General features: G+C 52.3%; 10 protein-coding genes across 10 annotated transcripts; 5 read left to right on the top strand and 5 right to left on the bottom strand.

Annotated features, from left to right (window-relative positions):
* Nucleotides 1-564: 564 nt before the first annotated feature.
* Nucleotides 565-2,008, top strand: CORC01_11403 (uncharacterized protein; the record flags this gene model as incomplete). Its single annotated transcript, XM_022623027.1, has 2 exons — nt 565-1,692; nt 1,766-2,008. The coding sequence occupies 2 exons, from the start codon at nt 565-567 to the stop codon at nt 2,006-2,008; spliced, it is 1,371 nt and encodes a 456-aa protein (XP_022470500.1).
* A 935-nt stretch (nt 2,009-2,943) lies between these two features.
* CORC01_11402 (methyltransferase) lies at nt 2,944-3,729 on the bottom strand (the record flags this gene model as incomplete). Its single annotated transcript, XM_022623026.1, has 1 exon — nt 2,944-3,729. One exon carries the CDS (start codon nt 3,727-3,729, stop codon nt 2,944-2,946), a length of 786 nt encoding a protein of 261 aa, XP_022470499.1.
* Nucleotides 3,730-5,030: 1,301 nt separating this feature from the next.
* Nucleotides 5,031-6,938, bottom strand: CORC01_11401 (ATP-dependent RNA helicase DBP9; the record flags this gene model as incomplete). The annotated part of the gene is made up of 3 exons (XM_022623025.1): nt 5,031-5,301; nt 5,376-6,598; nt 6,657-6,938. The coding sequence occupies 3 exons, from the start codon at nt 6,936-6,938 to the stop codon at nt 5,031-5,033; spliced, it is 1,776 nt and encodes a 591-aa protein (XP_022470498.1).
* A 685-nt stretch (nt 6,939-7,623) lies between these two features.
* Nucleotides 7,624-9,749, top strand: CORC01_11400 (heterokaryon incompatibility protein; the record flags this gene model as incomplete). The annotated part of the gene is made up of 2 exons (XM_022623024.1): nt 7,624-8,012; nt 8,123-9,749. 2 exons carry the CDS (start codon nt 7,624-7,626, stop codon nt 9,747-9,749), a joined length of 2,016 nt encoding a protein of 671 aa, XP_022470497.1.
* Nucleotides 9,750-9,805: 56 nt separating this feature from the next.
* Nucleotides 9,806-11,771, bottom strand: CORC01_11399 (lactose permease; the record flags this gene model as incomplete). Its single annotated transcript, XM_022623023.1, has 7 exons — nt 9,806-10,006; nt 10,079-10,509; nt 10,570-10,820; nt 10,871-11,022; nt 11,118-11,384; nt 11,439-11,551; nt 11,603-11,771. 7 exons carry the CDS (start codon nt 11,769-11,771, stop codon nt 9,806-9,808), a joined length of 1,584 nt encoding a protein of 527 aa, XP_022470496.1.
* A 2,413-nt stretch (nt 11,772-14,184) lies between these two features.
* Nucleotides 14,185-15,291, top strand: CORC01_11398 (uncharacterized protein; the record flags this gene model as incomplete). The annotated part of the gene is made up of 2 exons (XM_022623022.1): nt 14,185-14,911; nt 14,975-15,291. 2 exons carry the CDS (start codon nt 14,185-14,187, stop codon nt 15,289-15,291), a joined length of 1,044 nt encoding a protein of 347 aa, XP_022470495.1.
* Nucleotides 15,292-16,630: 1,339 nt separating this feature from the next.
* On the bottom strand, nt 16,631-17,516 carry CORC01_11397 (uncharacterized protein; the record flags this gene model as incomplete). The annotated part of the gene is made up of 2 exons (XM_022623021.1): nt 16,631-16,993; nt 17,064-17,516. 2 exons carry the CDS (start codon nt 17,514-17,516, stop codon nt 16,631-16,633), a joined length of 816 nt encoding a protein of 271 aa, XP_022470494.1.
* Nucleotides 17,517-18,574: 1,058 nt separating this feature from the next.
* On the top strand, nt 18,575-20,254 carry CORC01_11396 (FMN-dependent dehydrogenase; the record flags this gene model as incomplete). Its single annotated transcript, XM_022623020.1, has 5 exons — nt 18,575-18,602; nt 18,655-18,713; nt 18,769-19,963; nt 20,019-20,092; nt 20,168-20,254. 5 exons carry the CDS (start codon nt 18,575-18,577, stop codon nt 20,252-20,254), a joined length of 1,443 nt encoding a protein of 480 aa, XP_022470493.1.
* A 210-nt stretch (nt 20,255-20,464) lies between these two features.
* On the bottom strand, nt 20,465-22,107 carry CORC01_11395 (UMTA protein; the record flags this gene model as incomplete). Its single annotated transcript, XM_022623019.1, has 7 exons — nt 20,465-20,504; nt 20,568-21,209; nt 21,280-21,320; nt 21,371-21,437; nt 21,657-21,791; nt 21,850-21,905; nt 22,018-22,107. The coding sequence occupies 7 exons, from the start codon at nt 22,105-22,107 to the stop codon at nt 20,465-20,467; spliced, it is 1,071 nt and encodes a 356-aa protein (XP_022470492.1).
* A 2,060-nt stretch (nt 22,108-24,167) lies between these two features.
* CORC01_11394 (fungal specific transcription factor domain-containing protein) lies at nt 24,168-26,623 on the top strand (the record flags this gene model as incomplete). The annotated part of the gene is made up of 2 exons (XM_022623018.1): nt 24,168-24,418; nt 24,496-26,623. 2 exons carry the CDS (start codon nt 24,168-24,170, stop codon nt 26,621-26,623), a joined length of 2,379 nt encoding a protein of 792 aa, XP_022470491.1.
* Nucleotides 26,624-26,989: the final 366 nt, after the last annotated feature.

Here is a 26,989-nt window from a genome sequence, read left to right as displayed (position 1 = left end):
AGAGTTTCTAGATGATAAGGTAGTGCCTCCTCGTCGTGCCCCAACGCCGCGACAGCTGTACCAATGAGCTGTGGGTGGTGGGCATCAGCGGCCTCGCCCAAACATGTGGAGGAATTCTAGCCCAAAGCCCAATGCTATCCGTACCATCTCCCAATTCTTCGAGGTCCGGCACCACCTTTGAGAAGAAACATTGAACACATCAATTTGCATCGTCAACCACCCACCCGTGATATTCTTTCGATTCGACAGCTCTGTCATAGTTCCCCCAGCCCAATCCGTGACACTGCCGGCGGCAAATATGGCACTGTTCCCTATTCCTCTCTATGTGAGAGCAAGCATCGTTGCATCATGCGTTGCGATGCTGTTTGGGTGCGTCTAAGAAACCCGCTGCCTTCCTCCCCCCCCCCCTTTCTGCCCGCTGGTGCCCGCGCGCAATTCCTCTCCTACTATCTAATCATTCCGCGGTCGCTTTCGTCATGGTGTCTAGCCCTGGACAATCCCTAGCTGACAAGCTGCTGCAATCTATCAAGCCTTGATACAGGGAGCATTGGCCCCGTAACGACAATGCCGTCTTTCCGTCGTACGTTTGGCGACTTCTCCCCTACAATGCACGGAGTCATCGTGTCGTCCGTCCTCATCCCTGGCGCCCTATCAGCTCTCGTGTCCGGTGCCATGGCAGACCGTTTCGGGCACGTCCTCCTCTTTTCTCTGGGCGCCTTCGTCTACGGCTGCGGCACTAGCATAGAGTGTGCTTCGCCTGTCCTCGGGGTCTTCATCTTGGGCCGTCTCGTCAAGGGCGTTGGCGAGGGCATGTTCCTGAGCAACGTTTATGTACAAGTGTCAGAGATATCGCCTGCCCGAGTCCGGGGTATCATCACGGCCCTGCCGCAGTTTTCCATTGTCACTGGGATCGTCACCGGCTACTTCATGTGCTACGGCACCGCTCGTATCGAAGCATCGTCCCTGGCATGGCGCCTCCCGCTGGCCGTGGCTTCATTTTTGGGATTCGCCCTCTCCAGTACGTACTGGATCGTCCCGCCATCGCCCAGGTGGCTGCTCGGTAAAGGCAGGATCGAAGAGGCCCGTCACGTTCTGGACCGCCTGGGCCTGGATCAGAGCGAGCGAGAGGACCTTTTAGAGCAATCCCTGGCCCAGGCGCAAGAACAAAGACCCGACGTTTCATTGCTGCAAACTCTACGACAGATGTTTACCGATTCCAGGGAAGCCTTCTCGGCACCCTTCCGGAGCAGGACCATCTTTGGCTGTTTCCTGCTGGGGATGCAGCAGTGGAGCGGCATCGACGGGATCCTCTACTATGCGCCTATACTCTTCACACAAGCTGGACTGAGCGGTGAAGAGGCCACCTTCCTCGCGTCTGGTGTCTCCGCATTGGTGATCCTCGCAGTCACGATTCCCGCAACATTCTTAGCAGACAGATGGGGACGGCGGACGTCTAGCCTGCTCGGTGGAGTGCTCATCACCACTTTGATGCTATTGATGGGTTCGTTGTATGCAGCGGGAGAGGTCCACGCTGACGCGGGAGCCGGAAAGTGGGTTGTCATCGTGTCCATCTACCTTTTCGCCATTGTATACAGTGGCACTTGGGCCATCGGCTTCCGGACTTTCATGGTAGAAAGCCTACCGACAAAAACTCGCAGCAGTGCATCCAGCCTGGCACAAAGTTCAAACTGGGTACGTTTCTGTTTGATCTTTCTTGAGTCTTCAATCCCTGAAAGTTTTGGTTCGTATTGACAATATCACACAGTGTGCCAACTACGTTGTCGCGCTAATTACACCGGTATTATTGTCAAAGTCAACTTTCGGTGCATATTTTCTCTTCGCCGGTTGCTCCTTCATCTGCACCATCGTGGTGGCCTTTGTGATGGTCGAGACGCGGGGCCACAGCCTCGAGGCAATCGAGAAGAGGTACACTGATAAAAAAGCTTTGGCCACGGGCAGATGGAGAATGGAAGGTCTCAGACCACGACGAGTCAGAGCCGCCGTGTAGGGCTGTAGCGTCTTGCAGTTTGCTTTGCGCAAGCCTTGCTTGTCAAAGTTACGGGGACGACAAAGACTAACGCACTGTAGTTTTCATAAGATGTACTCTGATGCTGGGGTGATAAATCTGGAAGTGCTCTATTTTCATAGATTATGCTGGAGGTATTGAACAAATACGATGATGCTATAAGGACTCAGATAGACACGCAGCAGGGACGACCTGGAGCACATATTGCCTAGATTTCCGTGAATAGGTTCAATGGCGCGGATACATCTTATGGAACCAAATTTCCCTTTTGCATATTTTCACTCCTGTCCACTGGATTAACATCCATTTTCAACCTGGCTCGCTCCTTTGCTCAATGCTCCAGGACCACCCCTGAACCATCTGACCGATGGGAATAGGATATCTTGGGAAACATGACGCATCAGTCCAGAGTAATGATGGTCACTGGATTTAAGTTCATCAGAATAAATTTTTTTTGGAATCCAATTTGATATGCAAAGTCAAACATGTGTATAAAGACACTGACCGCAAACTGCTCCTGTCACCTCAATGTCTATATGTACCCTCTGGGAATCAGTGATCATGAACCACCCTTAACTCTATTCCACCAAGTTCCTGTGCTATCACGACTTCTCCTTCATAAAATGAAGACATTCGTCCAATAAGAAACATCATTTGACTTTTGGCAAGTTCCGCAGCAGCCCGCCCTCAGTCAAGTTTCATTTTGGCGATGGGGAGTAGATCATTTGCAACTCTAAAGGGATGTCCCTTCCATTCAACGAATGAAACCAAGCTTGAGAAAGGATCCAAGTTCCTTGTAATTCATTCTTCATGTGTCTCGTCAACATTACAGTGTACCCTGTCTTACACAACAGCGACCTCAGACCGCGCCTCTGGACTTGCCCCTGATTCCTAACAGCCTCACAGACCAGAGAGGCCTAGTAGACCTCCCCCACGTCTGGGGTTTTGGGTGTACTGGCTTCGAACAAGAGCATCGTCCCACAGACTTCCCACTTGACAGTCTCAAACACCTCCATCAACGGCCCGACAATGCCCTCCACGTCGTCCTCGGCGTTCCCAAACACACCGAGTAAGTTGTGCCAGAACATCAGCCGCCTCCCCAGCAGGTTGTGCCTCACGCCCCGTCCCAGGATCGTCATCCCGAATAGCGTACCGCCAGGCGCCAGGAGATGCCGCAGCCGCGTCAGCGCCTCGGCCTTTTTGGACGGCGGGCCGGGGACGCAGTGGAGCAGCATCATGACGGAGATGGCGTCAAAGTCGCCCCCGCCGAGGTCCTTGCGGCACAGGCCCTTGCCGACGGGGTCCAAAAAGTCGGCGACGGAGGTCTCGCACGTCGTCTGGGGGTGCGCGTCCAGCGTTCGTGCCTTGGCCGCTGCGAGGGCCGCGGGGTTGAGGTCGGCGAGGAAGACCTCGGACCCGGCCGCTATCGGCGCATGCTTGAGAAAGTATCCCGTGCCGACGCCAATGTCTAGGATCCGGCATGGCGAGAGAGCGCCTGGTGTTTCGCACAGGTTGTGCAACTGGGATCGGGCCGAGGCGCTGGCGATGTGCCTGTTGAAGAATTCCCGCATGCTTTTCGAGGTGATCCGCCATGCCTGGGGGCAGTAGAAGCCGAGAACGACGGGATCGTAGATATAGCGGAGGAGTATAGGCACATAGATGGCGGCCCCGGCCGTGGTGTTTGTCTTTGCCTTTGCTGTCATGGTTGCGGCCTTGTCAATGTCTGACGATTGAAGAGAGCATGGCGCATATGGCGGTATGATGGTGGTTCTCATGGTCTAATAACTCACGCCTCTCCGTGTGAGACAGCCAAGGCTCTAGCTTGAGAATGGACTTGGCCACCTTTTTATGTTGAAGGCTGAAAAGATTTAGGTGCGTGGTACTAGTCGACTTTGGTGCCTTGCGTGCGTACTGGGAAAGAAGGCGGCGTTCGTCTGGTGGTTGTATCCAGAATCCCACATTATATCCGTCGCAAGTCGTCCAAATACTAACAGCGTGCTCTGACAGGCAATGCTCGAATATGCATGCTAACAGCGTCCTGCGACATGCTCCGGCGACGCTCATTTGCAATTCAAGGAACATGACTTATTCAATTTTTGCGCGGCTAGTCAGGTTCTCGCCGGCAACCGCCCGGTTGTAGCTGACGTCGCGAGATGGACGTTGATCGGGGCGTGTCCGCGAAGTCCGCAGACCGAGTTGCACCGGGGCGCCGTCCGTGCTCCGGAACAATCCGCGATGCCACAAGCCTTTCCATCAAACCGTCGAGACTTTTCGGAACCGTTGGCGATTCGTCGGTATGGGGGAGGGGCTGCGATCAAGAGGTTCGCAAAGGCCGAGAGATGAGATGACTTTTGAGTCATCCCGAAACACATTGTCCGTGGCTCCAGCGCCTCCAGCGCCTCCGTCTGAGCATTTCCTTCGCCCCTTTGTTTTCTTCCTCCCCGATGTCAACGAGGCACGGAACCACCTTCGGACCACGCCCCGATGGCATGCAGCAGGCCTCCTTGCAGGCCAGAGTTTGTCCGTCCAAGGCCTTCAAGGAGAAGTTCTCTCTTGTCAGATCGCCTGAATCGCGAGCACAAGGCTTGGCTGTGCGAACTAGGCCATTTAGGGGGCAAGAACCGAAGGCCAACAGTCCGAACACCTTGAGTATAGTTACCATCGCATTCCTTCGTCTGTCGTAGACCGGGGCGCCGATCGAATTGACAACGTATAGCGCGAACTCTAAGAGAGTTGTCACGATCATAAGAGATCGCTATAGCTCGGACGGCTGACCATAGGCGCAGATCGAACCCAAGACAGCCGCGTCATGATTGGCGCTGCGCAGTAGTCGGAGCGGTTACGAGTACGACATGGTTAGAGATATGCACAGAGTTTGAAAATATCGCCGCTGAGTAACTCGAGATCAGGTTCGTGCGGGTCGCATAATCATTTCAGGAAACAATGGGAGTCGCTATTAGTATCTACAGTCCACCGATTCCGGGAAAAGTTTGAGGTTTTTTACTCATTTCCTCCGTGCCTTGAAAGTCTTCAAGGGATTGACTTTCCTTGTTCCCACCTTCTTGCCGCGACCGGGCTTGCTCTTATTCCTCCTCTGCTTGCCACCAACCTTTCGAAACGGCACCATACCAATGTCGTTCTTTGTGAGTGAATCCTTGCCTTCCTTGGGCAACAGGTATTCGGGTACGTGCCTCAGGTGAGGCTGTTGTCTGGCTGTCCTCAATTCGCCGTCATGTCTGAGGTGCTGCAACTCTGTTGGGTTCTCCTCAAAGTACCTGAGGTTGGTTAGCAGGGTTCCGGTCTACACTCGCGGTCAAAATGACGAGCCAGGTCATCTAGTAAAACATACCTCTTCAACTTCTCGCTCTTGAGGATCTCTTGCTTCAGTTCTCTCATACGCGCCTCACGAACTGCAACCTTGGTGACTGCTCTCAAGGCATCGTCCAGACGATACCTGAACGCATCAAGATGCTCCTTCTTGAAGTTGTAAGGCTTCACCTCCTTGCCTAGCTTCGCCTGTTGCTTCTTGATCCTGGCCAAGATCTTCTCATCGTTCTCCGCGGTTTCTATGCTCGTGGGGACGTGCTTGCGGTACAGCTCTTGAGGCACGTAAAAGGACAATGCCATGCCTGTCCGGCCAGCGCGCGCTGTGCGGCCGATGCGATGTGTGTATGATGATGCGGACGTCGGCAGATCAAAGTTGACCACCGCAGCCACGTTCTTGAAGTCAATGCCTCGTGAGACGCCAAACTCTGCGTCTCGTTTCGACTTCCGCTTCTTCTTTGAGTCCTTTTCCTTCTTTTGCTCCAAACCGTCACCTTCTTCGCCGTCTTTCTCTTCGGTACCCATCGCGCTCTTCTCATCGGACGCTATGATGATGTCGTAGACTCCCCGGTTGAACTCCTCCAGCACATGCGCTCTCGATGTGACAGGCAATTCCGAATTCAGGATACAACTTCGGACCTGGAACTGCTCGAGGAATAGCTTCAGGCGGTACGAACGATCGACGTCGTTTACAAAGATGAGACATTTACCCTTGACAAGCTTCAGCTTAAAAATGATGAATGCCAAAAGGAACTTTTCGTCTTCTCCGCAGCTGACAACGAATTGCGACAGGTTGTCATTCTCTGTCTCCTCTTCGTCGAGATCCAGAATTGTCGGCTTGCGTCCAAAGATGCCTCCCAGAGTTGTAACGTCTGTAGACAGTGTCGCGCTCATTAGCAAGAGCTGGACACCCTTGGGTAGCTTTCGCGCAATGTTCTCGAGGTCTTCGTCGTAGCCGTATGACAGGATAAGGTCAGCCTCATCAAGGACCAAGCACGTCAGATTGTCGAGGGATAATGCTTCGGAGGTAATGTTACGCCATGCGGTAGCGGGGGTGGACACGACGACGTCGGGGAAGTTTGAGAGGAGGGAACGCTGAACCGCATCGGAGATCTTGTCGACGAGCTTGACTGCGTGGATGTCTTTTGCGCAGTATGCTGAGAACTGCTCGATCGCTTTGACAACTTGGTCGGCAAGCTCACGGGTCGGGACGAGGATCAGGGCAGTCGTGGCGGGGGAAGAATCGGTCTGAAGATTTTGGTGGTTAGCAGAGTTCACTTTTGGTATCGACAACGCTGCTACATACAGCTTTTCGCTTCAGGATACTCGAGAGAACGGGCAGGACGTAAGCAGCCGTCTTTCCGGAACCTGTTGGCGCCTTCGCAGCGACATCTTTGCCGTCCAAGGCCAAAGGAATGGCCTTCTGTTGCACGGGTGTTGGGTCCTTGAAGCTCTCGGCGGCGACGGCCTGCACTAACCGTGTGTCGAGGCCCAGATCGGAGAATGATAGTTCAGGTGTAGAAACTTCTGTCTTTGCGCGCTTCTCGCTCTCGGGCGCGGTGGCGGTCTCGTCGGCTTTTCTCTTCATCGTGGATATTGTCGTGCCGCGAAAGTGTGATGTTCAGAGGAATCCGCAGCAGGAGTTTGCGACGCAGGCAATCCTAAGCAGATCAAAAAAAAAAAATCCAAATTTGGGAGGGGTGGGTCAATGCTTATCTTATCAGTGCCTGTTAGCGTCGCGGCTCTGCTTATGTAAGGCGAGCCTGGAGGACGAAGAATTGTACTTCAGCGCGGATGCGTTCCGCCCATTCCTGGACTGGATACTTCCCACCCATGTTTTGTCACGATGACATCTTTCGCCTTCAGTCGAGACTCTTCCCATAATAAGTGTTGAATAAAACCCGAAAGCACTTATTCTCCTGCAATTTAATGATGTATATGCTGCTGTACAGGTTTCCGTACCTCTCCACCGGCAGTGTCTTCGCCCCCTTGCGAATCCACCATCAGCTAGAAGCTCCAAGCCTACGCAGTACATGGGCCCAGCGGAACTTGGCGTATTACCTGCATATTTAGGACGTCCCAATGCTCGTCGACCAATAGAAATATTACGTTGCGCCCATTTCTGAATCCTGCTGGCTGGTGGAGTTGTGAGGTGAGGATGGGCATCCCGAGTCAGCCACGAACTGGCACCACCATGTTCCTCATGTTGTCTCTTGTGACAGTCACACCGGCATCGCTTTGGTTGAGCTGTTGGAAGTACGCAAGCAATAGCCATGTCGCTTTGCGAGATTTGTGCCAAACTCGACATTGAGCAACTAGACGCCACAGATGTTCGTTTTCACCCCAGCCTCAAGGCCCTCCAGCGAAGCGCCGCTGCGCAATGCCCCTTTTGCACTCTTTGCTACACGCGCGTCATGGAAGACACCCATCACAGCATCACCGACGCCCTTCTCAGTAATCAAATACCGCCAGGCTACAAAAAAGAATCCTTTTTCTCCAGCGTTTGGCTACATGGAGAGGTGAGGCTAGGCAACCGCAGCACTAGCAAAGACCTTCCCGGATGTGCAATATGGATCTCCTGTGGAAGAATGTATCCGGACGGTGGTCAGGGAGAAACTAATAGCCCTGGCATGCCATTTGCCTCCCGTCTGGCTCTTTTTGCGTAAGCCATCCCCATGTTCTATGTGATACTGGTCTATACGCTTGAATTACTCTTGATTTTGCTACGCCTCGGCAAATTGAACTTATTGAACAAGATCTAATCATCAGCAGAAGCCACACAACGCCGGCAGCGTCCAAGTACATTGAACGGTTTATAACTGCGGACCACGACCCTAATCTCTACATGGAACTGGCGGGTTGGCGCTTGAAAAAGTGCAGAACCTCTCACAAGCTCTGCAAACCGAGGTCCTTGGAGATGCCGACTCGTGTCATTGCGGTGGGCAAAGATGTCGAAAAACCGAGACTGAAAGTCACGAATGGCCTCAGAGAGCCGTACATTGCCCTGTCCTATTGCTGGGGTCCCGGCAAAGATACCTTCACTTTGACGCACAAGACCAAAGATGAGCTCTTGGATGGCGTCATGGAAGGAAAGCTAACCAAGACTCATCAAGAGTCTATTCGCTTCGCGCGCTCTCTAGGCGTTGAATACCTCTGGATCGATGCGCTTTGCATCATACAGGGCGATGCCGATGACTGGGCCTTCGAATCGCAACGCATGGCACACGTCTACGGCAACGCGGCTTTGACCATAATTGCCGGTCGCTCGGATGATGCCCGTCACGGTTTCCTCACGAACCGACTAAGTCAAAATGTCCCTCCTTGTGCCTTGCCGCTCGGCCCAAACACGAAAGATACCGTCGGCATCTGCCTCCCGAGGTCTACTGTTATCGGACCCGTGTCCACCCGTGGATGGTGTTTCCAGGAAGAAAAGCTCTCAACCCGGGCCATCATATTTGGTAAGGAGCAGATGATCTACCAATGCCGCGAGGAAAAGAATTGGGAAGATGGCCAAGTCGATTTCCAAGACCTCGAGCCCACCTTCCTTACTCCCGGCTTCTCTACCGGCGCTCCACACTCGGCAGCCGATAAAGAGACAACCCTCAAGATGTGGTACGAATACGTCGATATGTTTACAATGAGAGCTCTGTCGAATCCGCATGATATCTTTGCAGCCATCGCCTCGATCGCGAAGCTTGCGCAAGACGTGCTGAAATCTCGCTACCTCGCGGGCATATGGGAGGAAGATCTAGTCAGAGGCCTGTTGTGGAAACCACGCAACCAGGTGCATGCGTTTTTCAACGACTCGGTCACGCGTCCGAAACCAACTCCCTTTGCCCCAGCGCCGGTGATCCGCGCGCCATCGTGGTCCTGGGCGTCTGTCGAAGGGCCTCTCCGTCGTGTCTACAATCCGAGAAAATCAAAACTGTTCCAGGACAGCAATTATGTCAAGATAAAGCCTAAGCTGGGCACAAGATGGACGACCGCAGGAGACTGCGACGTCACTGCCCTCCACATGCCGTCTTGTACATTACAAATCCTGGGGCGCCCGGCAAAGGCAACTTTGATCAAGACGGGCGTTGTCGATTGGTTCGAGGCGGACACGTCAAGAAAGCGATGGCTTCCTTACAAGAGAATGTTAAATCACGCAGTCTTACTCGTCTCGACTGGGTTAAAGCCAAATTCATCTGACAGTGAAGAAAGGGTTGTAGCCGCGGGAGCCTTTGATGTGCCCGAGGAAGCATCACATTTCGAAGACGTCTGGGGCCTCCCGCTGATCGATAAAGAGGGTTTGATGATTGTTCCGCACGAGGGTAAATGGAAACGTGTTGGATGGTTTGTCTTGAGGAATGAGTCTTGGCTTCAGGACAGGCCAGAGATTGAACTCGATCTCATCTAACGCGGAATCATCGCGGGCAAATCCTACGTCTGTAGGGATACATAGAAGACTCTATATCAAGCCGCAACTGGACCCTGCCTCATAATCTGCTGTTGTCTCTTTTTGGCCTCTACCGAAGCTTTCCGGGGGTTTTCTGCTTCAAAAACTTCATCAAGTTCCTCCAACGTGAAGCCCTTGGTTTCAACGAAGAAGAAATACATGAAGAGGATTTCGAAACTATCCCAGGCCACGAAGAAGACATAAAACCAATAACCAATCTGCCATGATTTTTTTCGTCAGTACTGAAGTTCAGCGAAATCTGTCAATCCAGCTTCTGAATATGGACTCACATTTGAGAGAGCTATAGGTCCAACAAAAGTGTTGAGAAATCCCGCCGCACCAGCCGTCAGCTTGAAAGTCCCCATCGCCTTGGCGCGCATCTTGTTACTGACGACCTCGGCCGGGTAGATGGGTTGCATCGGCGTGAACCCTGTGGCAAAGATGGCACCAAAGATAAAGATGAAAACGATGCTGACCGTCGAAGCCGTCTTGTTGCCGTAGTCGGTGTAGCCCGCAGAGCAGCCCGCGACGAGGGCCAGACAAACAGTCATACCCGATGCCGTGCCAATGAGCATCTTACGGCGCCCGACAACGTCGTGGAGACGAGAGCCTGCGGTTGAGAAAACCCAGCCAATGACAGAGTATACGATGTTGAGGATCAGCTTCGTGTCCGTATCGGTGATGCCGACACCCGCGAGCATGATGGGGAGGTAGTATGAGACTGGCAAGTATTTGTGAGTTGCTCAAGAATAAGATGAAGGGGTCACGTGAAAAGACTTACTGATATTGTTGCCGCTGAATTGTCCAAACCAAGAGAACGCAATGTTGAGCATGAGCCTGTACCTGCTAGACCGGGTCTCAACGAGGACTCTCAAGTCGAAGAGATCTTTCCACGATGCTGCGTGAGTCGGATCGATCGAGTTAATCATTTCTTTCATCTGGAGGTCTACGAGAGGATGGTCCAAATCTCCGTTGGTGTGGTAAGTTGCTATGATGTTCTTGGCCTCATCATGCCGGTCTTTGGCGACGAGCCTGTCCCGGCATCAGACAAACATTCGGGTTCGGGGTTGAAGGGCACATACCATCGGGGAGATTCGGGGAAGAACTTGATCAAGACGCAGACAAATCCAGGGCACACCATTTGTAGCCACAGTGGTATTCTCCAATCCAAGTCTCCTCGATCACTGAGGTAGCGGTGGCACGCGTATACTGCCGAGGTTGCCAAGATCGAGCCCTGCGTAGAGTTTAAACTGTCAGCAACAGCCTAAACACTTGCCAAGTCGCACACGCCCAAGGACGCTTTCTTCCTATCATTGAAGTATCGCATACCACGTTGTAAAAGGTGTTGTAGAGGCCTGCGATGGTGCCGCGATACCGAGCAGGTGCGATCTCGACCAGGTAAAGGGGCGCAGACGTGTGAGCACAGGTAGCGAAAAAGGACAAGATGAAGCGGCCGCCTATGAACATGGGCAGACTCGTGGATAGTGCCGTGATAATTGTTCCCACGCAGACACCCAGGCAGCCGAAAAAGATATGCCAGGTCCGACCGTACCAATCTGCCATCCAGATGAAGAGGGCGCCGCTCATTTGACCGACCTTGTCCCAAGATTAGTGACCTTAACACGATAAAGTTCTCGTTCCTATTCATACCTGAAAGATGGCGAACACAATACCCGTGCTTGCGTTGCCCTTCGTAGGTAGCCCAAAGTATTCCGTGTAGTTTGGCAACGCGTTGATGGACCCTAGCAGAGCGCTGTCATAGCCTAAGTAGAATTAGCCGTTAGAAGTCCAATGCGAGAGAGTAATCTACGTACCATTCATAGTTGAACAGAAGAACAGCACTGTCGCAAGAAGGTAAAGCCTGATGTAACCGGGTCCTCGTGGATTAGGCTTATGCGTTGCCATGATCGCGGCATAAGTATCAGCAGCGGTGTCGGCATCGTCCAAATGTTTGAGGACAGGACCGTCCTTGGCTTGATCCATCGTGTTAAAAATTTGGATCGCTTTCCGTCCGATTTGACGCCCACTGGTGTCTGTTTCTTTCTGTAATGTGAGATTCGATATCAACGTAGGTGGTGGAAACGATAACACCAGACCGTTCAACCCACGAGATCAGGATGGCGGAGGGCTGAGGACTTGAAGTTGGCGACTTGATAATATCCAACAACAAACTGCTGCGAAGCTGTTTATATATCAGATTGAGCTGCATATCATCTCATTGATTATGATTTGGCAACGTCGGGGCCCCAGATTTTACGTCCCCGGAAGCATCGACGCTAGGTCCACGCGGGGATATAAATTGTCGGGGAAAATACGGGTCTATGGCACCACTTCCTTGGGTCCATGCCTAGTCAGGAAAGGGACATGCACAGGTGACCAGTCTCTCCTAGCAACTAGTAATGAGAAGCAAGCGTCACCCTCATAGAGCTATTAGTCATTTGTATCATGGGGACCGGCTTCGCCTTCTGTTTCCAGGATGTTTTTTAAACAGTACGGACAATAGTCGAAAGTTGAGATGTATCCAGGCCTTCGCGATGCGCAACTCCGTCATTTGAGGGTGTAATTGCGAACTCGGAACGTCGGACTCTTCCTACTTTCTGAGCCCTTGTATATGAAAACCACCTTTATTGTCTTACAGGAGATGACAGAGAAGCAGTGCCATAAAAAGAAGAAGAAAATTCACCCATTGTTTCTAATTTCTTTAGGATAAGAGAGACAGCCGTGACGTATAACCCAGAACCACAATTTTTCCGGCATTCGATTGGGGCACCCAGGAGCTTTCGCACTCATAAGTGAGCGTACAATAGAAGGTTTACGTATATTTAAATACGTATAAGGCTTGCTGTGAACGCGTGGCCTATGATTTAGCTATGTTCCCATTGAGGTCTCATCCTAGATTGATCCCAGGAGTTGCGGAAATGGTGCAGCTTCTTGCATCAAGTCGGAGTTTGCAATGTCGTTTTGGATGATGTCGTAAAGAAACACGTTGAATCCGCTCTTGTTCAGCGCCCCGTTATGCTTCACCATATGGATCGCGCCTTGTAGATGCCGTCGTGTCGATGTAACATCACCGACAAGGACCTGTCGGGTGTCAATACTCTGCCGAAAGAACACAGCTACATAGGCAAGTTGGAATGATTCACCTCATCTTGTGCTAAGAAAACGGCCAGGGTGATAGTTGAATCACTTATCGGGGATCTCATCTCCAAGCATGATATGGCCTCCATGAGTAGCCGTGCACAGGCGACTTTGTATTGTAAGGCGAGATGCGTATAGTGCGGTTCTTGTTGCGGCAGACACTGCGACAGATGCCTGCATGTCACTAGGAAGAGGCCGTTTAGAGCGCTATCGCTGGTAGCAGCAAGTTGTACAAATTGATTGTTCATGGGCCGCTTACAGCCGTCGGAAAGGACGCTCTGATTTGGCTCATATCTTGAACATGGCACGACGTTGCGCACATCTGGAAGAATTTAGATATTCAAAGCTCCTTGAATTTCAAAACTTCTGCGGGAAGCATTTAAAACAGGACCTTGGAAATTCGATGTCCTCTGATATATGCGAGTTTCACTTACAATAGTCCAGGAGGAAGTTTTCAATCGGATTAAGGCGCCTCGCAAAACTAGCAAAGGGGTCCCTCCGGTCAGATCCCAGCGAGCCAAATGGGTACAAGGTGATATCTGCTTGCAATTCGGCTGATTTGATGGCTTGGTACTGGAGAACCCTCTGTCGCCTTGCCTTCGCGTGTGCCGCCTTGGCTGCATGCGAGTGAACTCGGCGCTGCGTCTCAGCCGACGTGACTCCCAGAGTTTCCTGTTCATGTGAATGGATGAACTTAATTTCGCCTCGTTTCCCTGTCATGATGGCAGTTGTTTCGACTTATCGTTCAAAGACTTGGATGCGAGCCCCCAAGTCTAGGTGATAGAAAGAAGACTGCCACGGCTGGTCGGAGACGAGGCCGATATCATTTGTCAGCCGTCATGGGACCCAATCCGCAAATACGAGAATTCTTCCGCGGAAAGCATTTGTCATCAGACAATTCAGTCAGTATTACAGTGAAGGGGAGTAGTCCAGATCTATGCGGCTCAACTGTCAGCAACTAATGCTGCCAAGACTTGCTGCTTCCAAATTGGGAATCAAGCTCCCAGTCCCGGCTCAAGATGCCTTGTATACATACCAAGGTGCCGCCAAGGTGCGCTCTTTCTCAATGGAGCATGGACGAGTTCTCGCCCTGGCTTGATTGGAGATGTCTCAGAGGACTGACTGCACACTTGATTTTGACAGGTACTATATAGAAGCTCGCATTCGCGAGGAACCAGAAGATTCAATTCTACACACATCTGACAGAATAAATCCTAAATCTCATCACAAATCTTGAATCTTCGGAAACTTCGTTGCAATGTCAAGCCCCAAAACCGCAGTTCCCAAAGGCTCCTGGGTCCTCATTACCGGTGCTACCGGTCATATAGCGGCGCACACAGTCAAACAATTTCTCGAACGTGGATACAAGGTCCGAGGAACGGTGCGAGATCTCAAGAGCGCTGCATGGCTCACCCAGGATGTTTTCAAGTCTTTCGCGGACCGTGGCGAACTCGAGCTCGTACACGTCCCCGACCTCGGCGCCCAACATGCCTTTGACGAAGCGATCAAGGGGGTCTCGGCCATCGCCCACATCGCTTCGATCCTCACCTTCTCCGATAATGCCCAAGAGGTCATTCCCCCGGTCGTCAGCAGCGTGATCTCAATCCTGAATGCCGCGGCTCGCGAGCCATCGGTGAAGTCGATCGTCTATACCAGCTCCATAGCCGCCGCAGTTGATCTGAGTCCGGGAATTACTGCCCACGCGGGGCCGGACGCATGGAATGAGGAGGCAGTCAAAGCTGCCTGGGCTCCGCCTCCGCACGCCCCCAATCATTGGCACATGGTCTACCAGGCTAGCAAGGTCGAGGCGGAGAAGGCATTATGGGCCTTTGTCGAAAAGAACAATCCTCACTATACCGTCAATGTTGTCAGCCCCTCAACAGTATTGGGCGAAGCTCTTTTCCAGAAACATTTGTTGTCTCCCTACCCGTGGGTAAAAAACCTCTATGATGGAAACGAAGAGGTTGGGGCTTTGTTTCAGGCCAGTAAGTGTTCCTTATAAACGCCACCATTCTCTTCAAACGACTAGCGATGATGTGCGAATCTAGTCATCCACATTGACGTGAAAGATGTTGCTCTCCTGCACGTTGCGGTGGTACTAGATCCCGATTGCAACGGCGCGCGACTGCAAGCCTGGGGCGAATATTGCAACATGAACGACATACTTGCCATCTTGCGAAGGCTCCGTCCGCGGACAAAGTTCATGGAAGACTTCCCGAACCAGACCAAACTTGAGGTCACAGCCGATTACGACCAACAGCTTAGATTGCTTCACAAATGGGGAGGTCAAGATGGATGGACTTCGCTAGAGCAGAGCGTCGTTGAAGAGATGGAGTGTGTCCTCAAGTGGTTCCCTGAGCATTGAAAAGATCATGTAATGCCAGTCCTTCGGTAATCAATTTTGATGCGTCTAAACACTCCAGAATATATACTGCCTGGACTGTAAAGTCAGAAGTGAGGCTACCCTCGTTCTACTCATCCTCTTAGTCTTCCGATCTCACGCATGCCTATTAACGTCATGTTCTCATCTCTCTCTCTTTCCCAATTTTACCTCCTATCTACTTGTTCCATTCAAATGTGCAATGCTTCTCCAGCAGCTGCTTGGACCAGATCGACTACTAGATGCATAAGTTCAAATTCCCAGTGAGGGCTTCGCTTTGCGCTAAATGTCAACTAATGTTGCTGGCATCTATGAAATCACCACGCTTGACCTCGAAAAGTTCCAAAGCGACGAGCTAGAAAGTTACTTGCAAACATCTTTTCGGCTTTTTCAACCCTTCGCGGTGAAAAAAATATCACTTCGCATCGCCCCTTTTCATCTTTCTGAGCGCATGATTGTCCGAACCAGTTTCAACAGAGTTAGGCGATGAGGCAGTGGGCATCACGAGGATCGCAACTTGTTGATACTCGACCCGCTTGCTTGTTTGAGTCGCTTGCTCGTTTGAGATGCTTGCTCACTATTGGTTTGTTTCCGTCTCGTAAGAGTGTTTGAGAATGAAACCTGGCCTGTGAAGCCAGTCAATTGACATAGCCTGTTTCACGAATACAACAGGTCATATCTCGTAACTAGCATCTTTTTCTGTGGGCGATTAGCGATGTGGGGGGCTTGTGCGGGGAAGCACGGGCTTCACCTCAAACGTCTGCGTTCGCTACCGCTTTCGAGACACCCTGTAATACTGTACCGAATCCACGCTGTATGGGAGATGGATCTTCGTTGATTCCATCCTCACGGTCATGTCGGGGCGAAAGTGAAGATAGTGATACAGACTTCAGCGATGCTCAGCCTGATGCATGTAAGTCAACGGAAATCTGTTATGTAAATTTTTACAGCATTCTCCTCTCATCGATCATAATCACAACTCACAATCCGGATCGAAACTCAACATTCATTTTAACAACTCTTCATTCTCTCCAACAACTTCTCTATTAAACATCAATTGCCTACACAGCACCTATCAAGAGGCACGCCGCTCTCGTCTTTCTGACTTCTGACTATTTCATCCTCGGTAAAATCTATCATCACTCAAAGCCCTATTTATGCCGTAAAACCGATACCGAGACAGAGGGTTTTTGAGCCACGTAGACAGTCTTCCCCCGCTTTCATTGCAGAAGACTGCATCCGGATGAACATCCAGTATGACATAATCGTCATTGAGAAATTCAATCTTCAACTCTCGAGCTCCGTCGTCTCTGTCCGTGAGAATCTAATACACTCCCGGAGTTTGAGGGCACTCGAATGATTCAAATTCAACTCGGATCTCATCGTCGGAATCCTCTGCGCCGTCAATGGATAGACACCCAGTCAATTGCCTGCCGACCTTCAATTCGGTCAAGCCCCTGAGCGATGGGACCTTCATGGCGCGAAATGATCCCATGTCTGAAAAGTCAATCGTACAGCTCGTGCGGATACCATCGGGATCTACGGGAGCTGTGTATTCTTCAGAGACCAAGTCGAATTTGGACGTGATGTTGCGGCTCATATAGTAAAGAGGCTTTCTCTCCTCTCTTGATTCGTTCCGTAGCAGAGTCTCGACGGCCGACTTGATCTTCCTGAATCTTTCCTTGTTCTGTCGTTCCATGGTGCTCCATCCTTTTCTTTCGTTCAATCTGATAGTGCTTGCTGGATTCGGGGAACACTTCGCGCTTGTACATCTCCCGTTGCCATCTCGCTTTACGAAACAGCTCTTCTTCCTTATCGTCGCCTGTGTACTCTCGCAGAACCGGTATTTCACACTCGCATTCAGAGCCATCTTCTTCGTGGGTGCAATCCTTCTTAGAGGGCTCAATGTCAGAAAGATCTTCCCCAAAGACTCTCCTTTCGTGATCGGCAGATTGATACTCTAGGATATCCAGATGACGGAAAAACCAGTCGGGACGATTTTTGGGATTGAATTGAGGTCGGCTTCTCGAAGACCACCGCTTCTTCTTTCCCTGTTGCTGGTTTTGTTGTTGCTTCAACCTCTGTTCCTGCTTGCGCGCCTCTTGCTTTAGTTGCTGTAGTCTCTGCTGTATCTGATGATTTTGTTGCTGCTCCTCTTGCCGGTGGCGTTCCTGCCGTTTTGGCTTCTTTCGTCTCTGCTCTCGGCCCATATTGAGAAGACTTGTCAGACTAAGGTAATCAGAAACAAGAATCTATGTATTATGTTGACTCAAGAGTTCTGTTGAGCCTCTTTTCCAATTAAGCACCTCAGAAAGGGGCTGGAAATTAAAGGTGGAGTTGTATCATTATGTAATCATGGCACCTCAGGCTCCGAGTGTCTTCGCAGCTGGCATTTGCCGGCCCGGTCTCTTAGGTACGTTTGATGAGTTTGTACATGCATGATGGTAATAAAAGTTGTTTCTGGTGAACTATCCCGGTATTCAAAGATAGGTTCTCTAATATCAAGAGTTTGGGGATAATTCATCAAGTTGAAGAATTGCGACAGTGTATTGGGGGACGGGTCGACAACTAACTACCATAGTCTGGCGACGGTTAAGATCCTTTACGCTAACTAGCCCGACTGTGTCCTCAAAAGCCATTTCCTCAGACCATGAAGGGACGTTCCAAAGCTAAAATGACTTGGTAAATTACAAAAGTGCCGTGGCGCGTGGCTACTTACGTTGTTCGTAAAGACCTATCTTTCGCGGCTCGCTGGCTAGTACAAGGCTACAGGCGAGGAGTCGAACCACAACACGTTTGGCGTCTTCTACTTCTGCCTAATCCTTTGCGTCATCTTCCATAACCATATCTCAAGAAGCCCTCGGCATTCCGGGCAAGGCTTTCTCCTCCCCGGAAGTCTATGGTGGCCTTTCAGCTGAATTAGCGGGAAGTTGGGGTTTGGGGTCGGCCAAGACGGTGAGGAGAGAGTGGGCCATATTGCGGGGACCCTGGGGAAAGTGTCCACCTCCAGCGGGGATATGGAAACCCGCATCCGGAAGAAGCATATGGGAATATAAATACCCGACTGAGATCAGTCAAAATCAAGTTGCGGTAATATGGTGAAATGCATGCTCAATACCACTAATAGATGCCTGATGGAGGAGTGTTCTGCTTCGTGCTCTACCACTTGTGATCATCAAAACAGCCATCCTCGACAACAGTTGCATTGCCCTGATTTCACTCGTCTACAAAAGTAAACAATGTATGAGGCTAGTAATCTGTAGCCATCATGAGCCCAACGTGGTCGCTCCCCGAAGGTGATTGCCTCATGCTACATGGTGATACAAACAAAAAGCTAAACGTTCCCAGTGCGTCAACACCAGACATCCGATGATTGCTGGATGGTCATCCACGGCAAAGTCTACGATGTATCTTTCATGGCCCTCTTATGATAGGTACCTCAAAACTTACCACAGGCGGTAGATCACGTCGTTTCTCCCCAGCCATCCAGGCGGTAAAGCCATTCTCCTGAAGAATGCCGGCAAAGATGCGACCGCAGCGTTTGACGCAGTGCATCCGATTGAGCTCTTGGAAGAGTATCTCCGGCCTGATCAACTGATGGGAACCTTTGAAGTCGCAGCATCGGAAGCTCCGCCGCAAACAAATGGTCCTCCCGCAGACGTACCTTCAAACTCTTCGCCATCACCAGAAAGCTCAGAAGGCGTACCTCCAGTGTCTCAAATCCTCAGCATTTCTGAGATGGAGCAGTATGCCTTGCAAAAGCTGAGCCCAAAGGCCATCTCATACTACGCCTCTGGAACCGACGACGAGGTCACCAAGATCGCGAATGGCACCATCTTCCGGTCCATACTCCTACGACCACGGGTCTTTGTTGACTGTACCCGGTGCTCTCTGTCGACCAGTCTGCTTGGGAATCCGGTCGGAATGCCAATCTACGTTTCGCCCGCGGCCATGGCCAAATTGGCCCAACCGATAGGCGAGGCGGGCATCGCAGCAGCGTGTTCAAAGTTCAAGGGCCTGCAGATTATCAGCAAGAATGCCTCAATGTCTCCCTCGGCGATTGTCCAGGCTGGACCAGACGCGACATTTGCTTGGCAGCTCTACGTCTTGAAGGACATTGAAGCCACAGAGAGGACACTAGCACAGATACGAGCGATTCCTCAAATCAAATTCATCGTGCTTACTCTAGACGCCCCATTTCCCGGCAAGCGAGAAGCGGATGAGCGATTCAAGATGGCCGAGGTTGCGGGAGGCGGGCCGCCGGGAGTTTGGGGCACGGAGTCAGCACTCACGTGGAAAAGGACGCTGACCTGGCTCGTCAAGCACACGTCGCTCCCAATAGTGTTGAAAGGCATCCAGACTCACGAGGATGCATACGCGGCGACCCTCTTTCCGAGCGTAAAGGGCATTATTATTTCCAATCATGGCGGACGGGCTCTGGACACGACGATGACACCTGTTCAAGTGCTTCTAGAAATTCGGAAATTCTGCCCAGAGGTCTTTGACAAGATTGATGTTCTCATCGATGGAGGCATTAAAAGGGGTACAGACGTCGTCAAAGCACTGGCGTTGGGGGCCAAAGGCGTAGGTATCGGGAGGGCGGCGCTGTACAGTTTGGCGGTCGGGGGACAAGCGGGAGTAGAAAGGGCATTGCAGAGTGAGTCTATCCCAACCGTGAGGGTTACTTCCTTGGAGCTGATAGTTTTGCGCAGTTCTTGCGGATGAGACTGTCACCGCCATGAGGCTACTTGGCGTAGAACGTGTGGATCAACTTGGGCCGAGACACGTAAGTTCGGATCACCAACCTTGAATTTGATGTCGATGATGGCAAGTTACATGTAGCTAACAGCTTTGTCATTAGATCAACACGAATGGTTTACAAGCGCAGCTTTATAGTGGACCGTCAGGTCTGGAGGCGATCGAACTGGAGTTAAAGTCAAAGCTGTAAAGTATAGACTGTGGAATACTAGTCGAAGGGTTTTCGAAGCACGGTCAAACGGTCAAACAGGCAAGGCCAACGCTTGTTGTCCCCGTCCCCATTCATCTCTCAAGTTGTTCCATAGCAATTGTAGTAAGATCTTGAATCAGTCTAGCCACGAACGACTCGCTGAGATCAACGAGTCTCTCAAAGAACAGGAACCGGCTGATAGATTCCAAGTTAAACTGCATCCTCGGGCTTGCGTCCGTAAACGTCTTGCCTATTTCATGTCAGCAATGTCTTGACAAGGCTCCAGAACCAGCTATATGGAAGAGCGACTCACAAGTATATCACCGTCTGAAGCTTTGGGTCCTTGAGAGCTTTGCGTGCCTCGGCGACGAATACCCCTGCCGGTATTGTCTCCCAACCCATCACCTGAGTCAACAAAAACATGGAGAAGCCCTCCAGTGATTGGTCGTGGAACTCTAGGTTGCAAATCCCAACCTCCTTCAGCGTGGGATCCTTCGGCCAGCCCCCGATAGGCACAGGCCAGCTCCTCTCCACAACGTCGACGAAACCGGCGTCTCTCATGGCGTCAGCGATCTTGTGGCCGCCCCGGGACTGGTCCATGGACTTGCCGAGCCGGTTTGCAGCCTCGAAGAAGACCTGGCCCCATCGGCGGTAGACGTGGTCTTCCGGGAGAGAGTCCCCGTACGCCTGAGAGCGGAACTCAATGTCAAAGTCCTTGATTTCAAAGTAACCGCCGGGCTTGAGGTGGTCATAGATTTTCTTGTAGAAAGCTTTCCAGTCGGAGATGCAGGCCTCCATGTGGCGGAGGTGAATGAAATCGAAGTTGGGTGTCCATGTCCACGGCTGTTCGACATCGTCGATTTGGAACTTGCAGTTTGGGGGCACCCACCCAGGCTGGATGGGGGAGATGTCGACACCCGTTACTCCGGAAGACGGGAACTCGTCGGCGAAGTCACTGCGTCCCTCATCAGCTTTGTCCTTATTCCAAAGGGAGCATTTTGGGTGGCATGGGGCGCAAAACCTACATTGCCCAAATACCAGTACCGGTACCCAAATCGAGGACTTTCTGTTTTATTCGTCAGAGATGGGTCCTGCCTCACTGAAAGGACCTCTTACCATCGGGCCATTTCCCAGTGGCGATAGGAAAAGCTTGTCGCCGAGGAGGAGGGTTTCCCAGTAGTGCCTTTTGGAACGCAGCCAGCATTAGCCAAGTAGGGGGGGGGGGGGGGGGGGGGGCGCCCCCCCCCGGGAAGGACCCCTCCGCGGGGGGCGGCCGTGCCGGGGGGGGGCGGGAGCGGGAGTGCGGGGGGGGGGGGGGTCCCGCGGGAGCGTCGGGGGCCCGTCGCAGCTTCTGGCGTGGGGGGGGGGGGGGGGGGTACGGAGGCAATATTTTCCCACTCACGCGAGATCAAGCCCTTTGTTTTGCTGCTCATCGTTTGGGCCCCAGTAATCGGCCTTTTGCGTATAAGTTCGACCATGAATTCTACGGTATTCGGCAATACTCTCGGCAAGAGAAGCAGTTGACTCGGTCGCAATGCTTTACCAGTTTCTTTCAGTGTTATCTCTCACTTGGCATTTGAAAGCCGCGCACACACCTTTCGGAGTCCGCCAAAGAATCACGATCATGATCGTCGGCTGCGACAACAGGATTCTATCACTTCGTATTTTATCAATACACTGCTTCTCTCCCGCCCTATTCAGGGCAGGTTCTCCGAGTTTACAAGCCCTGACACAGGATCCGGGGTTGACGCGAAAGTTCTCACCAGATCGGCCGCTCCTGCTGTAGGCCCAATGGTAGCCGCGATCGGAGATGCAGTCGTAGCGGCCGTGCTGGTTTGGTCTGTGGCCTCCATTCTTTATTCAATCATATCCCGGGCGTTTTGGGGTGATGGGATAATGTCATCGGCGAAACCGTTTGAGCAGAGGGGTTAAGGAGAGCGCAGAACTCTTGGGCGTACACATGCGTATGCGGGATTACCCCTCCTTTCGAGAAGCTCTCCGTTGTTGGTTGTTGCGTCTTGGCAAAATCCTCGTCACATAATAAGGAGATAACCCACAACACCCTTGGGGCGATCATCAATCAACAAGATGAAAGCCTTGTGGTACGTGGTCCACAACAGATCCCTCCCTACGCGCTCCTGAGTCTTGACTATCCTTCTTCTAGGTGTCTCCGTATTGTGGGCGGAACACGAGATGCACAGCTAGAGCCAAAAACATTTTTGAAGGAGCCTGTTTCGTAATGGAGAGAAACGACCCCACTGCTCATCACATATTACAATCGGTCTTTGACCGGCAGTTTCCCCCTGGCACATAATATGCTCCTTGATGACGAGCCCCACCGATGATCAATCTGCCGCGCGCGCCTTGGACGTGTAAGGAGGGGCCATTGGAACGCCGCAGGCGTTCTTTCACTTCTGCGTTTTGAATCTCTTGGGAGCTTTCCACCATGGTCATTGCCGTGTGTATGGGCTAACTCTGGACTGCCCGCCGGCGATTGATATAGACGGGAGGGCCAAAAATACATGCCGTCGGCGCAAGGAGCAGCCTCACGCCTGAGAGTGAGGCCTTCGGCAAGGAGATTAGGCTTTGTTCGATCTGTTTCTCGTTTACTCTGTTCAGGAACCTCTATCGGACTGTGCTACACGAGATACACCGGTAGCTATTTCCCTGGCCTACAGATGACTAGACTTCATAAAGCATTTCTGTTGATTGCTGCATCGTTTTCGGCGATATTGAATGATACAGTTGCTTCATGAAGACGATTCACAGTATTAGGGAAGACCAAGAGAGTATGTATTCGAAGGTTCTCTCCCCGTAATGAGACCAAACTTGTTAGCGAGAAACTGACTGACCCTGTGAGCTCGTTCAGTAATCAGGCTGGAAAAGTATCGGGGAAGCCGTGAGCAACGTTGCAAACTGCACGGATTCCACGGGTCGCAAGAAGAACATGTCTTTCTTGACGTGGGGTGTTCAGCCCTACCTAAGTTCGCAAACGAGACCATGGGGCTGAAAGTAGAGGGGACATTGACGGTCTCATTACAGGGAGAGATCGTACAGACAGTGCTCGAGTGTTTGTTGCCTAGACGGATCCCTACGTTGACATTTAATGTCCCAGTGTTTTATTCAAGAGGTTGGAGGAGATCTGGGGGCCTTCGCTTTGACGGGCTGGAGATGATCGGGCCGGGATAAGTGGAACACGTCGTGAGCTAATCCCTCGCCGGATATCGTAGAGTCGGACCAAAGGCAAATACTCGGTGCCTGGAAACCATGCCCAAGGTTTGAGTTTATGTTTGACCATTAACGCCTGACTGCCCAGGGTTATCAGAATGGGAAGGTGATGAAAATCTTCACGAGGTAGATACCTACCTTGAGTAAAATACGAAGCATTTTTAGTATTGATAGCTACCTTGGTTTGGTAGGTGGTCGCTCAGGCAGCCAATTGTCCTTTTGCGATCAAGTGTCAAAAATGGGCGATCCGGTCCAGGCCGCTGGGTCGGGTGTTCTCGACTCCTTGCCGAAAGGAACCACGGGACCACTCTTGTTCCCAGTTAGTGCCTTGCGGAGTACCACGGAGTACTACGGAGTACTACCTATAGTACCTACCTAGTATACCAAAGTTACCAAGGTTAAGGTAAGACAGGTACCTCGAGGTAAGTACCTCGTCCCGACTCCAAACCGCTAACCCCACAATCGGGTGCCTTCCCCCATGTTCATCACAGGCCATCGTCGAACTTCCCCGCGTCGCTCCTTTGACGTCTTGCTTCTCCTCAAAAATGCAAGTCAACCCCCTCCTCTCCTTCAACCCACATATTACTCCTCCAGGCCCGCTCCTCCAAATCCCCGACCCTCCGCATGTCCCTCCCCAAATGTCTCCCGCTCAATTGGGTCTTTCGCCGTGCCGAGGGCCGTGTAAATGCCGACGACAACCACGACAGTCACGGGTCGGCCGACCATGTTCCACTCCTTTGACAGTCGCCGCAGTCCCCCGGGCTCGGGTGTGAGCTCCCCAATAACCTCACGAAAGGTCAACCGCTCATGCCAGGAATGCACGAGACGCAAGGTCAAGTGCGATGGTGGACATCCTTGCGCCAGCTGCCAGTACTACAAGGTCGCAGACTCATGCGAGTACAGGCAGCGGAGCAGACGACATGCCGTCAGCAGGAGGTACATACTCTTGCCCCCTCGTCAAAACCCGCTGCTTCTTTTTTCCGCAGGACCACTCAGGCTGATATTCACCCCAGTACTCTTGAAAAGACTTCGGAGCAGCTCCGGGCCCAGTCCAGTGTGCTGCAGGAACTCTTCCCTGATGTACCCGTCGACGATCTGGTAGGCAAAAGTCGAGCAGAGTTGCTCGCCCTGCTGCCGCGGGAGTCTCTCTTTGTTTTGCGCTCCACCGCTCTGCATGCGGACCCATCACCAGTTGGCGTCTCAGCTGCTGATGACGATGACGACGATGACGGCTCCGATGGCTCCGCGCAGGTTTCTGAGAATGGGGAGGCTGCAAATGACAGACGTTGGGATGAGCCCGCCCAACAGCCGGCGACTCTGGGCTCCAGCGACGACATCAACGCCGTAAGTCTCGCAACAGACCAACACCGCCGCTCTTATCTTGGCGCGACATCCATGAGCGCCGTTCTCAGGGCAGTATTCCGTCTTTGCCCCGCTGCCAAAGATCATACTGCTCAGAGAGCAAAGGCGTGGAACGATCTCCATTATCAATCCCAGCTGCTTCCATCCTTGTCTCTCGTCACCCCGGGCACAGGCTTGAACCCTCTCCGGGAACAGCGCTGCATTGACTTCTACTTTGATCACATCCATTCAGTAACCCCGATTCTTAATGAAGACGACTTCAGACGTAACCTCTCAGCAGGAAACCGTATCGATGGATCCTGGCTGGCCCTCCTCAACATGGTTTTCACCTTGGGCTCCATCGCCTCCGGCAGCGACTCTCTCCACGTCCAATACTACAAGGAGGCCCGCGCCCACCTCGACCTAGATTCCTTAGGCTCTGGCAACATGGAGAGCCTACAAGCTCTCTGCCTTCTCGGGGGCTACTACCTGCACTACCGAAACTCACCCAACATGGCATATGCTGTCCTCGGTGCTGCTCACCGCGTCGCAATAGCCCTGGGATTACACCGGGAACCCGCCCGCAGCCGCGCCGCCGAGCCCGCAGAGAGCGTCACGGAGCACGGGACCTACATCTCACGCGCCGAGACGCGCAGACGGACTTGGTGGAGCCTTTTCTGCCTCGACACGTGGGCGAGCATGACCCTCGGCCGCCCAACGTGCGGCCGATGGGATAGCAGTACCATGGACACCCTCTTACCCACGCCTCTATTCCCCGACGACCACGTAGCAGCTTCCCTGCGGGCAAGCTGTCTATTCTGCCACATCTGCGACAGGATCCAGCACCGTTTTGCGCAACCCGCGCGTCTGTCCGCCCACGAAGCTATGGCTTTTGACCGCGAGCTGGTGGAGTGGCACGACTCCCTCCCCGACTACCTAAAGAACCCATCAAACTCTCCACCTCGCCTGACGGAAGCACGCGAGTTCATGCGAAATCGCTACCTAAATGTCCGCCTAATCCTATCCCGAAGCTTCCTCCTCTATCTCGCCCAAGACCATACCCTCAGACGCGGCGCCACCGCCATCTCGGCTGTGACGGGGCCTTCTTCCGACGAGCTCGCCCTCGTCGAGACCTGCCGCTCCGTTGCCATGGAGGCCATCGATGCAATCACCCTCTACTGGACACCCAACCGTGTCCATGTCTGGAACTCGGCATGGTACCTTTTCCAAGCTTGCATGGTTCCCATACTCTCCATAGCCATCGAGGCACATTTACGAAACATCGTTCGCAAGCAGCAGCAACAGCAACAGCAACAACAGCAGCAGCAGCAGCAGCAGCAGCAGCAGCAGCAGCAGCAACAATACCCACCACCACCAGCACCCGCGCCAACCGCAATCCCATCACAAGCAACAGCAAACTTGGCAATATTACCAACAGCAGCGACCGCCAACTCCCCCGAGAACAACACCATCCTACAATCATGGTGCGCAAGCCTCGCAAAAGCCCTCGAGCTCTTTGCCGAAATGCGCCCGTGGATGCGCGCCTCGGACCGCACCCCCGACATCATCGGCGCTCTCTACGAGGCCGTCACCGCCGAGCTCGAAGGCTCCGGCGCCGGCTCCGCCATCCGCACGCCCTCGGCCACCACGGACAGCGGTATGGACATGTCGATGTGGTGCGACGAGCAGCTGGCGGAGATGGACTGGAGTGCATTTCTGGGAGGCGGCGGTGATGGCGGTGGTGGCGGCGGCGGCGGTGGTGACGATGGGGTGCATAACGGCATGTTTATTTTCTCGTAAATTAGCCCTGGAAGCGGTATAGAGTTGATTAGTGGGAAATAGGCTTCCTTGTCACGAGATACCTTCCATGTTTTGCCAGGTCTAAGAAAAAGCTAGAAAAGGTCACTGCATCATTTCAGATCTATGCAGGCCATTTGCCAGTATTTGCCATGTGAACAGAATCAAAAAATAGTACTCATAATCTCAAAACGGTTGGGCAGGCATGACGAACGAAGACGTTGGAATCAAGTGCAGTACGAATAAGATATGGTATCATATTGTTCTATCAAACGGCGAAAAGAGCAGACGTGATTCGTGACGGCCTCCAAGAAGATTCCTCAAGCCGAGGGGGGGGCCCCAATTTCTATATCCCGACCAAAGACCATT

This window comes from Colletotrichum orchidophilum (genome assembly GCF_001831195.1).
Source record: "Colletotrichum orchidophilum strain IMI 309357 chromosome Unknown Scaffold_123.1, whole genome shotgun sequence".
Classification (NCBI taxonomy): Eukaryota; Fungi; Ascomycota; class Sordariomycetes; order Glomerellales; family Glomerellaceae; genus Colletotrichum; species Colletotrichum orchidophilum.
The sequence above is the reverse complement of the archived record's forward strand: the minus strand, read 5'-3'. Positions and strand labels throughout refer to the sequence as shown.